At 42.5% G+C, this 14,393-nt stretch overlaps 1 protein-coding gene across 1 annotated transcript; it reads left to right on the top strand.

Annotated features, from left to right (window-relative positions):
• The first annotated feature begins 2,755 nt into the window (after nucleotides 1-2,755).
• Nucleotides 2,756-13,683, top strand: LOC131110488 (progesterone receptor-like). The gene is made up of 9 exons (XM_058063662.1): nucleotides 2,756-3,915; nucleotides 4,930-5,066; nucleotides 7,202-7,318; nucleotides 7,647-7,790; nucleotides 7,907-8,113; nucleotides 9,401-9,545; nucleotides 9,992-10,122; nucleotides 10,214-10,365; nucleotides 12,788-13,683. The coding sequence occupies exons 1-9, from the start codon at nucleotides 3,011-3,013 to the stop codon at nucleotides 12,950-12,952; spliced, it is 2,103 nt and encodes a 700-aa protein (XP_057919645.1). The 5' UTR covers nucleotides 2,756-3,010; the 3' UTR covers nucleotides 12,953-13,683.
• Nucleotides 13,684-14,393: the final 710 nt, after the last annotated feature.

Here is a 14,393-nt window from a genome sequence, read left to right on the forward strand (position 1 = left end):
CCAACAATAGTTTTCCAGTCGATCGGATTTCCAAGAGGTCGGCACTCGAGCAGACAGCTTGCATTAGATCAACTCGTGTCAAGTCCAAGTGAAAGCGAAAAAACTAAAGGCCTGCCTGCAGTTCAAATATCACACCAGTGTACTTTGTGTGTACTTTGTGTGTGTGTGTGTGTGTTACACTAAATAAATGCATTTGATTTTCTACAGACTTCTCAATCCATAAGACCACACAAAACAGACGCAGCATGGCCCCAAACGCTTAAAAGACTAATGTGTAAATGTAACCACTTCCTAAATGTAACGTATTAAACATGTCTGAAACAAATCAACCAAACCAAACCCTTTTTTTAAAAAGCTTTTTCTGTGGCTTTTGTGGAGTCCCTAATTTCCTGGAGAAGGTCACTTTTGGAAGTTTAGCTCACTATGATGTTTATGTTTGTCTGTTTTAGTGAAATGTGTGCAATATATTCTCATATGTTCGCCGTCTCGAGTTTTCAAGTGAAGGTTAGTCAGGGTGAGGGTTCAAACGTAAAAATAAAAATGATGAATAGTAAAAATGTTCCCTGAGTTGTCCAAAGGCTGAAACCGACATTGGGCTTTTTATGATGAAACTAAATCTTCTCGCCGTTCCTCCAACACCTCGCCCAAAAACTGGTTGTAGCTACTTTATGATTGTATGAGACTTTAATAGACTTTAATATTTTATAGGGTACATGCGTGTATCTTTTAGTTGCTAACACGCTACATTAGAGCAGTGACATTTATTACAAAGCTTTGTTCCGGTCTGTCTTGCTTTCATGTAATTTGGTAACATCTGACAAATATGGACGTGTATGGACTTCTCCAACATGTATGGGTACCATCCATCGCGGGTATGCTGGAGCCTATCCCACATGTAAACAAACAACATTCATACCTATGGAATATTTGGAGTCGCCAATTAACCTAGCATGTTTTTGGAATGTGGGAGGAAACCGGAGTACCGTGTGGCCTAAAGTGGTACCAAATATTCATTCATTCATTTTCTGCTGCTTATCCTCACGAGGGTCGCGGGGGTGCTGGTGCCGATCCCAGCTGACTTCGGGCGAGATGCAGGTTACACCGCACAGAGCACATATAGATAAACAACCATGCACAATCATGTTTATCCACCTCTGCTGGGGCCCTCCAGCCGCATCCGCTGCCTTCTGAAGCGTAGATGCAGCCGACTCCCTCTTCTGTGCCCCAGAGAGGAGATCTAATATCAGTGTGTGTGTTCTGGATTGTTCGATCAAATCGGACCACCCATCATTACAATAGATGGCCGCACATTTTCGATTCTGCAAATTTGAGAATTTTTGCTAAAAAAATCTTATTTTTTCTTCCCACTGAAACCACATTCATTCATTCATTTTTACCACTTATCCTCACTTCATGCTCTGTCTCCGTTCTACTCATTGCGCTGTGGGGCGTTCAGGTGCCCATTTTATTCATGTACCCCACTTTGCCAGGACTGTACAGTGCTTTACCAGGACAGCTTCCACTCAGGGAAGGCCTGGCCCTGATCCACCATAGAAGCGTTCGGTACTCAGACCATAAAGACGACCACCATATCCACCAAACAAACATGACATGAACGTGCACGTCGCCATGGCAACGCCCGTATTGAGCTGACACTTGGTCCCGTATTGCCATGAGCATCAACACCAGTCTATTCCCCGTAGTAGTAGTTTCCCTTCGTGGTGTGTTTATTTACCTGTTACATGTTGTGCTGTCATTTTGATGTTGCCACCATGACTGTAGTGTTCCGTCTAGTGACCCCCCCCCACCCCCCCTCGTTCAGTTCACGTTTCAAGTTCAGTATTAGCCTGTCATGTCAAAAGTACAACAGTACCCCTTTACTGTATGTCTCCATGGTTGAGATTTCACACGGTGTTCAGGGGTCCTTGAAAGCACCATTGTTGTGTGCTTTGAATGGATTCAACCTGATACGTCTGTTCATGGATTTTATTAATAATATACAAGAAATAGACATTTTATGGTCAGATTTTCACCATTTGATTGTGGTCCCAGAAGGTAACTGCTATGAAAAGTGGGGACCTACTGTCAGATATGCTGCTTTTTTTGTGTTAAGCCAGGGGTGTCCAAAATGCGTCATGGGGTATTTATGGTAATGGTAATGGTAATGGTTTTATTTCATTTGAACATGCATCAGATTACAATTGAGTGCATCCCATAATCAGTTCCCAGTTCCACATGTCCGAAAGAAGTAGGACGAAGCAAAGTTTATTAAATCCTACCCCTCCATCTGGTACTTTTACAATCAGTAACGGTTACACTTGTTCACTTCCTGCTTTCCTATAGTTTAAGTTTTATTGCTTGTATTGTTTCTTCAATTTGCTCATCGTTGTGCGTTGTTTGAGGGTCTTTAATGAGATATATGTGTAATGTTACACTATTTTGGAGAAAAAAAATAACTTTTTGACATCCCTGCTTTAAACCAAGTGTGACTAAATGTAATCTAAAAAGTGCAATTCTTAAAATGCTACATGATTTAGGGTGAAATTTCAGATTTATCATAATTTACCATCCAGTTTCGCAGTATGTTTTTCGAGGTATGTTTTGTCCAAAGTACTTTTATCATAAATACGTGTTTCCTGCTTTGCCAGATGATGTGCAGCTCAGTTTGTTTGAAAGCGTCCGCTGCTGTTCGCAGGACTGTGCTTTCTCTGTTTGGCTTTTCTCTCGCGAGATCTGCGGGCATTTGTGGCTGCCAAATAACGGAATTGTTGTATAATTTCACCTTCTTGTTGAGACTTAACGCGTGCAAAGTTGAGCTTTTGATGTGACTTGTGTTCACATGTCGTGTGAAGCCGTGTCGCGCACAAGAGTTTGTTGGATTGAAAGAAGAGGAAGAGACGGAAAAAAGGAAAAAGTTGTCCAACCCGCGGATTAGATCTGCAGGACGTCCCTTCTTCCCCACAGACAGCTACGTCGACGGCTGGTCTGGACTTCCTTCCCCCTGACTGATATGACCACAAAGTCCTTAGGAGGCGTCTATTTCTTCACTTCTACAAGGAACACCTCGCCTGCGCGCAACATGGATTTCCGCTCCAGTTTGCCCAATTTAGAAGACAACTCCAGAAGAAGAAACGAGCCGGATCGCTTCGACACCTGTGCGTGTCCCAGCACAGCCGAGCTCAGCGAGGCAGTGTCCGTGTCTCTGGGCTTGGACGCGCTGTCCTCCCCGCTGCACAACCACCACGGCGCCGGTGCTGCCGCTTTTGCAGACTGCGAGCCCGCCGTGGGTCAGAGTTCCCGGGAAGTGGTGGCGGAGTTCGGCGCGGTCGGGAACATGGACCCGCAGGGCAACAACGACAACAGAGAGGACGAGTTCGGAGACGTGTGCCACGGCATGCAGCAGGTGAGCTGCATGGACCTGCTGAGGTCCGGCGAGGCTGACGGCGCTCAGACTGTGACGCGCGGTTCGGTCATATCCACGTTTGTCTGCAAGGAGTCCAACTTGTTTGCAAACTCGGAACCGCCCTCCCAAATGGACCAACTCTTACCACTCAAACAATATTCTCCTTACTCTGTCAGCCCCAACTTGTACCGAGACGTCCCGGGCGTATTGTGCGTAAATGAGTGCGCGTACGGCGGCCGAGCCGAGCCGGGGAGGACCGCATCGGATGGGCATCATTTGCAGTGTAAATATTGCAACTGTGGACAAGCAGGTGTTGCGTGTAGGCAGGAATGCCGCTGTGTCTGGCACAACAAGGGCGAGCAGAGCAAAGGAGGCGTGCGAGCGGCAGCGATGGTTCCGGGCTTCGGCCAAGTGGAAACTTACCAAAGTGAACACACGAACGGGCAGCCCGCTTACCCATCCATCAAGACCGAACCGCCGGCCTGGATGGACTGCACGGATAGGGGGTTCAGGTAAACAAACAACACTTTGCACGACTTGTGGGCTCTTTTTGCTGGGAGAATGCAATCCCAATCCCAATCCCAGCTTCTCTCCTGTTCATTCATCCTAATCAGACACATTTGTGAACAATGACTGCATCGGCCTGTTAAGATTCACGGTTCCATTGTTCCATTGTGTCCTTTTGAACTTCGTTTTATGCACTCATTGCTCTGTCATTGGTGGATTAGTAATATTAATGTGTTATGGGCTGCGCAGTGCCACATGGTAGACAGACAGACACACCATGACTTGTTTGGGCAGTGTCCAAACTGAGGCCTGGATACCATTAGCAGCCCACGGCTTGTATTTTCATTGGCCAAGAGCACATTTAGAAATAAAATTCTACAAAAATGGGGAAAATATAGTGCAAAGGTTATTGGATTTCAGGAGTTCAATTCCGACTAAGAGACATATTATAGTGTCAATAAATACATTATTTAACAATTTCAGTGTAGCGAATCTACACAATGTAAGAATTCCACTCTTTCAAATGAACTACTGATGTAATTTCATTTTAAAAAAATCTATAAATAAACATCCAAGCTGATTTACAGCCCTCGGTGGAAACCGTTTGGATACCCTTGGCATATAGCGTAGTGCAGCTGCATATCGGTATTACACAATTTGTGTCACAACACCATGTGTAGCTCCCAGCCTTGGCCCTGTTGTGTGCCTGCATGCAGCTCCACTTTGCAGTGCTCTTTGTACAAAACAGGTTAATATATCAGTGTCCCTGTAAACAGGAGATACAGCACCTGGTGCTCATCCTGCGGTCCGAGTGTTTTTAAAAAGGCTGCTGTGTAACACAACTTGTTGCCATACATGCAAACATAATAGAGGGGGGTCGTAATCAGATTAGAAGGCGTTAGTGGCTAGAATGTCACAACAAGCTGACTAATCTTTGTTAAGGTCAAGCATGTTCGCATAGATCCACTGTTAAAACTGTTTGTGTGTGTGTGTGTGTGTGTGTGTGTGTGTGTGTTCAGGCCCGAGGACCTGTTCCCTGGTGTGTACCTATCAGACAGGCGGGTATGTCAGGTGTGTGGGGATGATGCCTCAGGCTGTCACTATGGAGCAGTCACCTGTGGCAGCTGCAAAGTATTCTTCAAGAGAGCCGCCGCTGGTGGGTGTGACACACGCACACGCACACACACACACACACACACACACATTTCCTCGTGCACTTGTTTCATTTCTTACACCCACTAATTTGTCTGAGCAACCAGGGCAAAACGACCTGACTTTGCAAGTTGGAGCTACTTGTTATCAGCAAACATCCACGTAGTCATGCTTGGATGTGAGGTGTGGGCTTTGCATGTGGGCGATACTATTATTTTTGGTATCGATTATCGATTTGATACCCAGTAAATACAAGGCGAGTATTGCTGATACCAACACCAATACTTTTTACGTGGACGTTTTTCAAGCTCGTTGAATGATTTTGTGATGTTTGCCTTTTTAATTTTGTTTATTTATGATTATAATCAGAATAAAACACAAGGCAAAAATTTTTGGCAAATTTTACATATGTATGTTATTTATTTTAGTATAAAATAATTTTCCTTTTTTACATACAATTTGAGGAAAATGCCCTGCTGTGTTGTAAGGACTTATTCGCAGTATAACAATATATATTAGTCAAGAAATTTAAAAAAAAATGGAGATTAATTGTTCATAATCTGTAATTAATCGATGTTTAAGAGCCCTCTCTTTGAGGTATTTTGATTTAAATTCAGGACTTTATTGTGGCAGATCAAAAGATGAATGAATCACAGAAAAAGCGGCTTCATAAAGTGATGTATTGTTTTTAACAAACACGAACAGATGCGGTCCTGTATTTCAGACTCGGCCTTTAGTTTCAAACCCCGGAAGGGAAAATTGCTGTGTTCTTTTGTCCATCTTCAAATAATTAAAACAAAATTATGATAAGCATTGAACTTGCCCTTGCACTCCCAACTGAATCAGGGTTCACGGGCGTCATTGGGCATCACATTTTCTCAGACAAATTCAAGAAGTGACCGACTGTATGTATCACTTCAAGGTGTTGTCTTCGTCCTTTGTACCCATTCCAATGACGAGCTGACCTTGTGTAACTGACTTATTAACCTTTACAGTTTAGTGGAAAATTGGCTTATTTGTCATCAAAAGTCCTGCTCTTATGGAACTGCCTAACAATCTAAAATAATAACATTTATCACCAACAATAATCAGTCCACAGTTGGGTGAACCCTCCACCAAAATGTTTTGGCCGTCATACATCATCACAGTTTGCAACACCTCTGATAATCCCTCATCTTTCAGTTAATCGCTATCCACTTTGCAAGAAAAATCGAAAATTTAGTTTGGTAAAGAGCTTCGCTGTGGCTCACTTGCTAACGTCTTTGCTTAAGTTAACTGTGGGTGCAGACATGACTGGGTGCCTTGCATTGAAGTGGTACGCTAAACTCCTTCCAAAGAAGGCATATCACTCTACCTTTTATCAGTGGTGATGTTGGGGCGTTGCTCAAATGTCAATTTCCCAACTTTCCATTTTGCTCCTCCATTTTCACGTCTCTTCCCTACTCGCCGCTCCTCACCTTGCCCTGCCAACCACACTGCGAGCCTCTCAGGTGATGCTAAACAAGCCCAAACACAATGACAGCCAATCAGTGTTCACTTCAGGGTGTGGCTCCACCCCCAACAACTTGCATACAGAAGCTGTAAAGTCACAGAAAAAACTAAAAAAACTATTAACGTGATTGAAAAAGTAAGACTCAAAATATGACTGTACTTAATTTATAGCAATTAATGCTTTACTTCGACACCCCAAATATGAATACTGAGGTACCTTGCTTTTAATAATTGGCTCCAAAAGGTAAAAAAATAAACAAAACATGAAAATTTTTCCCATAGGAAAAAATTTAAACCAAATTCATTTGTTCTACACACTCAAAAATATGAAGAAAATTACATTTTATACAGAATAAATATAGTTCTACTTGCAGAAAAAGCAAAATAATCATAAATGACCGCTTATTTCTATCGTTTATCCTCACAAGGGCCGCGGGGGGGGCAATCACAGGGCACATATAGACAAACAACCATTCACACTCACATTCATACCTATGGACAATTTGCATACAGGCATACCCACGCATGCACAGGGAGAACATGCAAACTCCACACATGGATAATATTGATATTTTGATCAATCCCCCCCCCCTCCTCTAGAGGGCATTGTCGCTGTAGAGTGGCTACTTATCCGCTTCCTTTTTTCAGGTAAACAGAACCACCTGTGTGCCAGCCGCAATGACTGCACCATCGATAAGCTGAGGCGTAAAAACTGTGCTTCGTGTCGCTTGAAGCGCTGCTTCATGTCAGGAATGAGCCTCAAAGGTGAGTACCTTGTGAAGCGAGGGGGCGTGTGCAGTGCATTTGAAAAGCGGGGTTGTTTACCTTACGTGCATCAGAGCATGCTAATAAAATGTTCTAGATTGAGTAGAGTGGAACAAAGTTGTTGGGGTTTCCTTGTTGCCTGCAGCCAGGGATGAAGAACCTCCCCACATGGTTCTGATAAAGAGCAGGGCCGTGTGTCTAAAAGGTTTTAAACGTACTCCCATTGTCGTATTAATTGCAGTCAGAGGTTGACATTGAAAGCGTTTTATCGCCTTTTATCTGGATGCTTCTTCTCCGATGTGCCTCATCTATCTGTGGTGGTTTGTAGGCCGCAGGCTGAAGGGATCCGGCCAGACGAGGAGCGGGGAAGAGGAACAACCTCCCGCTGCCTTGAGGCCTGGAGAAATAGGAGAGAGGCCAGGGAGGAGAGACGCCATCTTAAAGCATGGGAGTACAGTTGCCAGGGCTCGAGGTGACCAGTGCCAAAAATGGCGCATCCAAACTAATAAGCGTACTTTCCTTGTCTAGTTCTCTTTTCTGCACTCGTTCTGTGACCCACTGCCATTTGTACCATTTTTGTTCCATCAGCATCCCAGGCTCTGGTGCTAAGCATCCCCCCCACTCTACGCTCCTGCCTATCCCTGCTCAGCGTGCTCCAGGCCATCGAGCCCGCCGTCGTCAACGCGGGGCACGACCCGGCGCTCCCGGATAGCTCGGCCTCCCTGCTAACCAGCCTCAACGAGCTTGGGGAGAGACAACTTGTAACGGTGGTGCGCTGGGCCAAAGCCATGCCAGGTAATTTACTGCCAGGCAGAAGAAGTATAAATCTATCAGGAAGAAAGTATGCACGTATATCATGGAACAATTGGCGAGGCCTGAACGCAAGCAGACAAGATCCACATAACTCATGGAAACCCTCACTGCTGCAAATGTTAGCCACTAGAGGGCGATATTTTCATATTTAAGACTTGCTGAGCGTATTCAAGTATATCCCTTATTGTTCAAAAGCCTTTGTTGTTTTAATGAACTTTTTCAATCCTATTTACGTAGGAAATGTAAATAGTAGGACAGATACACAGATGTAGTATACTGTGAAGACCAACTTATTAACAATTTATTCTTATTTTATCAAGCTTATTGCATTTTTTCCCATGCATACTGTTAAACATTTTAATCTCCTTTCATTCACATTGCATAAACTACATTTGAGTAAGTTTTACTCCTTTATTGTCTTTACACAGGAAGTGAACCTAATTTAAATAAGGTGTGAACCGTTACTAGCATTAGAGCCCTGCAGACATGCAATAACACCCCTATAGTTACCTAATAGTTACCTTTATGTTTATAATATTCATTGTTTACACCACATTGCAAGACCAGAGCTAACCAGTTAACCTCGCATTTATTTCTTATGAACTTGAGGAGCCAAAAATGTACCACTTCCACACGGAATGGGAGGATTTTTTTTCAACTCTTAAGGTGATGTAATGTCTCAATGTTTTGTGTAATTATCACATATATATATTTTTTTATTTAATATTTTAAGTAATATATCTCTGGGTTTTGTACATATTACTTATGTAAAACTGGCAAGGCTGGTCTCTGTGACATTATTCCACCTGAAGGGCTTCAAACTGATACAAACACATCTACAGACGTGCTCTACAGCCTCTTTGGAAGAATTTAGGAGTAGGCAAAGACACCCACCGTGTGGGCAGAAAGAACCAAAGAAAGGTGACCTAAGGAAGAGGAGGGATTACCCTACTTTCAGTACCCATAAGGTCTTTAATGGGGTCATTCTCAACTGTCTCCAGGAGGCTGTGGGACCAGCAAGCAATATTCAGGAAAGGTCACTTATGCACAGACGGCATAGCAATACTAGGAATCATCTGTTGAATGGAACACATGACTGTACATCATTGTCTTAGCACCTGCATGATCTTGAATTTGCAGATAAATTAGCAATAAATGAAACCCCATCTTTTTTTAACCTATTTATACAGTGATGCAGATACTATAAATAAATAAATGCATGTATTGGAATTGTATTGAAACCCTCCTGTAAGCTTCATGTCTTCACAGGCTTCCGTGACCTCCACGTGGATGACCAGATGACAGTGATTCAGCTGTCATGGATGGGGGTGATGGTGTTTGCTCTGGGCTGGAGGTCCTACACCCTCACCAACAGCTCCATGCTCTACTTCGCGCCAGACCTGGTTTTCAATGAGTAAGTCACCCCTGAATACTCCAGTATACTCATCCTGGGAGAGTACACACAAATACAAGCATATATTTTTCTTCTGTTTCACAATAATTCTTTGCATATTGTATACGTTCACGGCCTCAGTCTCCTTCATATTTCCATAACCGGCAAGCGTATGCCACGGGCAGCCTTCACTTGGCATCCTTGGCAAGAACGCATTGAGTGGTGCTGGTGGTCCTTCTCTATTGGGCCGTCTCTGACCTGCATAGTAATGGATACGCCTGCCCCCCTTCCTGACCTCCATTTTTCTCAGCCTGGCCGTCGCTCTCTTTTTTTTCCATTATCCATCTTGTTCATCTTTCCCACCTCAACCACTGCATTTTTCTTCTTGTTTCCGCCGCTCTTAAGTGTCCTCTTTTTGCTTCATGTATCTTCCTCGTGATGCTGCATTTCATTGTCTCCCCATGCAGCCAGCGTATGCAGGTATCCAGCATGTATGAACACTGCGTGCGGATGAAGGTGCTGTCCCAACGTTTCTGCATGCTGAAGGTCACCCAAGAGGAGTTCCTGTGCATGAAGGCGCTGGTCCTCTTCAGCATCTGTGAGTCCATGTCAGCTCCGCCACTGAAATGTGTTTTCTTTTAAAGAATTGATGCAATGGGAGTTATTGTATGATGGCTTTGTGGTCTCAGTGCCAGTGGAGGGCCTGAAGAACCAGCGTTGTTTTGACGATCTACGGACCTCCTACATCAAGGAGTTAGACCGCTTGGCCAGCCACCGCGGGGAGACCACCCGGACACAGAGGCTGTTTCAGCTCACGCAACTGCTGGACTACCTCCAACTAGTAATACACACACACACACACACACACCATAGTGTGACTTTGAACTGGTGCATAAATGTCACTGGCGTTAGTGTCACTTAAATGCTTTAGTGGGAAATTGTTTAGATCAAAGTGCATCCAAGTTTTGACATCCACCAGCAGCGACTTATCCCGAACTTTACGTCATCCCAGTTCCCTCTTCGCTCAGTTACAGTCAGATTGGGATTTCTCCGGATATTCCGAGGTTCATATCCCACCAAAAACCCAACAAAAGTGTATTCCCGGCACATTTACAGTTCAATAAATTCACACAAATGAATGTCAACCTTAATGTCAGGCTAGCAGGAGGGTAATGAGGATAGCGAGTCAGAAATAGATGTTTACATGGGAGTGTATGCATTGTGATGGTATGCAATGCAATGCAATGCAATGCCGGTCATATTAAAAGTGTTATTAGGTATATTAATCAAAATAGTAATACAGTAATCCCTCATTCATCGCAATTAAATGGTAGCAGATATCACCGTGATGAGTGACCTTATTTATAAATGGAATATATCCATAGTTGGGGTATAGAAAACGTGTATATACGACCTTCTAAATATGGGTTTTAACACTTTTAGAGCCCTCTAGATATGAAATAACACCCCTATAACTCTATATATGTTAAAAATACATTTCACATTTAACATGGGGTTGGAATACAGGTTGGTTTTATTATAAGGGTTCAAATGAAGTGACATAAATAGTACTTTGATTGCAAAACTGATTCCGTCGGAAGACAATTACATGGCTTTACAGCTACTGTATGTGTACAGTGGCTAAAATGTGCATTTTATGTTTCAAATGTAGGATTTCCGGTTTTAGCAACATAAAAGATGAATGTTGTTAGTTTATTCAACAAGTTGTCAACCTCAAATGTGTGGTTTCAGATTGAGATCAGATAACAGTGTGACTAATAATCCAAGCCTACCCAATTTTGAAGAAAACCGCACTAACAAATAAAAAAGATGATCCTTTTGAGCTTTTTTTTTGTCCGATAATTACACTTGTGGTCATGGAAGGATAAACATCTAGATATGATTTTATTTCGTGATGTCTTTATGGACAATTGTGAAACCACAAACTATGCTTCCGGCTTCTACAGTATGAAAAGTTTTGGTGTCTTTCCTGTTTGTTTTTAGGCAACCACTAGAGGGCGCAGGTGGACAATAATATACTGCATCTTACTTAGGGACCAGGAAATGATGGAGGAATTGTTGAAGTGGTTATTATGTCATTTGTACATAAAATGCTACTAATACTAATAGTAATAGTAGTATTTTGCCTCATTTTGGAGTATAAAAATATAAGCCAATAAGATATTTTCTTTATTTATTAAAAAAAAAATAGAAAAACATCAACCTTTTAAAAATACAGTAAAAATACTTTTGTAATTGTGATCATTTTTATGTGTAATAATTTGAGACAAAGATTTTTTTTCTCATATAAAAAAAATTATTTTCATACATTTTTGGTACCAAACAGTGGCTACAGTAAAACATTTCATCGGATGTATAATATATAAAAGCTGAGACTATGAATAAAACACAAGAACATTGTAGTATTGAAGTAAGTCACAGTGCACACGTTCCTCCTGCCTTTCATCATGAGTTCAACCCTGAAGGCTCCACGATGTCAGTGTCTGCACATCTCGTCTAGTGAGTCTTATTAGCCGGCTTGTACACACTAGGATTGTGTGGCTGTGCCCCGAAGGCTCTTAAGCCTCGTTGATGAATACTTTACAGTTCAGAAAGTCACCCTAACCTGAATTTCCTCTAATCTGCATCACAATACCGTGCTGTGTCCTGATTTCTTCGTTGTGTTTTTTTTTGTCACACTTAAATGTTTCAGATGTTTGTATTAGTCAGTGACGACACAACTGAACAGAAATGCTGTAGCATGGCATTAAAAAGGCGATTGATGCTGGAAAACCCTCTAATGTGACTGAATGGCAACAATTCTGCAAAGATGCACCCATTGCAAGTTATATCAAACACTTGATTGCAGTTGTTGCTGCTAAGGGTGGCCCAACCGGTTATTAATCACCTTTTCACACAGGGCCGTGTCCGTTTGCTGGGGTTTTTTTCCTCATTTTATGTTCAGTTATGTTGTCATTGACTAATATTTGAATTAGTTTCATGATCTGGAACATTTAAGTGTGACAAAGATGTAAAAAAAAAAATAATAAATCAGGAATGGGGCATAATAATTACCTAAATGCTATGTACACCATGGGATAAGGGTTGCTAAGTTGGCAGCACTGATTATTCTAAGGTGCAAATGAGGTGTGGTAAGAAGCGACAGTCCCATTATAATGTGTTTTTTAGCATGGGCGAACAGGACAGCGAAATGTATAAGCAACACCGAGAGGAATCTCTGACTGTTGCCTTTACGTTCGCAGGTTGTGCGGAAGTTACATCAATTCACCTACGATCTGTTCATCGAAGCTCAGTCCCTGCAGACTCGCGTCAACTTCCCGGAGATGATCTCGGAGATTGTCAGCGTCCATGTGCCCAAAATCCTCTCAGGAATGGTCAAGCCCATCCTGTTCCATAATTCGGCTTAGAGAGAGCAGCCTTTATGTCACTTGAGCTCCCACATTCACTCCTTTTGAGCACTTGTGGTAAAAATATCAAGAGTGACGAGCCCGTCCTCGGGATGATGGATAGGCACAGAGGTACGCATCTGGATACAAACGGAGAACTGAGCTCATTCTTCCTGTCTAATGTAATCTAATCGCATCTACTATGTTCTTCACGGTGCCTGTTCTGTGTCATGCGCATCCAATGTTTCTGAGGCCTACCATAGCACCACAACCTAACTCATCTGTGTGCACAGCTTTGATTTTTTTTGTTTTTTTGCTTATCTTCCCCCCACAGTGAATGTAACTGTATGCACCTGAAGCCAAAGACATTTTAACACGCGTCTGAAATCGTCAACTCAAAGCAAATGTTGACAAGATTATTGCACTTTTCATGTTCCGGCCATTTATATTTGTACGATTTTAACGTTGACAAAAAAAAAATAAGATCCCACATTGACTTTGTAGTTGATTAACACTACCTGTAACTATTTGACTTTATATCGGCCTTGTTTTTTTTAATGTCATTTCGTGTTTTTTCCACTGTTGTGACTTTTCTACAAGTGAGCTTTCTTAAAGTGTTCTTTGCAGGTGCTTGTGTCGTGAATCATGTATTCATTGTACCTTCTGATGGTCTGAAAGGTCTGTGTTGAACCATAAAGGACCGGCCAAGAACCTGCTCTTTTGTGGCAACATGTAATAAAACTGGAGCATGAGAGCATGGATTTGTTTGGAAGACACAATGCAAGAAATGTCACAGCACAATGGAAATGGTTTGTTATGAATATTTATCATAGCATATTGTAAGACTTCTTTTGTTTTAATCACCTTTTTAGCAGCTCTCATTTTCAAATGGTAAAGTGGTTAGCGCGCAGGCCTCACAGCTAGGAGACCCGAGTTCAATTCCACCCTCGGCCATCTCTTTGTCGAATTTGTTTCTCCGCTTCCTCCCACATTCCAGAAACATGCTAGGTTAATTGGCGACTCCAAGTTGTCCATAGGTATGAATGTGAGTGTGAATGGTTGTTTGTCTATACGTATGTGCCCTGTGATTGGCTGGCAACCAGTCCAGGGTGTACCCCGCCTCTCGCCCGAAGACAGCTGGGATAGGCTCCAGCACCCCCGCGGCCCTCTTGAGGATAAGAGGTAGAAAATGAATGAATGATATAGAAGTGAAATACCAATAACGATCAAATAGATTAACTGTGATTAACCTGGTGCCGTCCAAAGGGGAAAAGACAATTTTAAGGTGCCCTGACTGCCAGATACCCCAACAAAAATTCATGGGTCCCATAATTCCTAGTTGCACCCCTGCTATTGGCTATATGATATGAAAAATTGAACCATAAAATCACCTTCATTTACACAGAAATACGTATATTTAGACAGAACATGTATCACTTGTGAAACTTACAGAGGATGAGAC

The sequence above is a fragment of the Doryrhamphus excisus genome, chromosome 23 (genome assembly GCF_030265055.1).
Source record: "Doryrhamphus excisus isolate RoL2022-K1 chromosome 23, RoL_Dexc_1.0, whole genome shotgun sequence".
NCBI classification, from domain to species: Eukaryota; Metazoa; Chordata; class Actinopteri; order Syngnathiformes; family Syngnathidae; genus Doryrhamphus; species Doryrhamphus excisus.

Coding starts and splice junctions, on each gene's coding strand:
- LOC131110488 (XM_058063662.1), top strand. CDS start 3,011: ATGACCACAAAGTCCTTAGGAGGCGTCTATTTCTTCACTTCTACAAGG. Junction 8,114..9,400: donor CTGGGCCAAAGCCATGCCAG/GTAATTTACTGC, acceptor ATGTCTTCACAG/GCTTCCGTGACCTCCACGTG. Junction 10,123..10,213: donor GCTGGTCCTCTTCAGCATCT/GTGAGTCCATGT, acceptor TTGTGGTCTCAG/TGCCAGTGGAGGGCCTGAAG.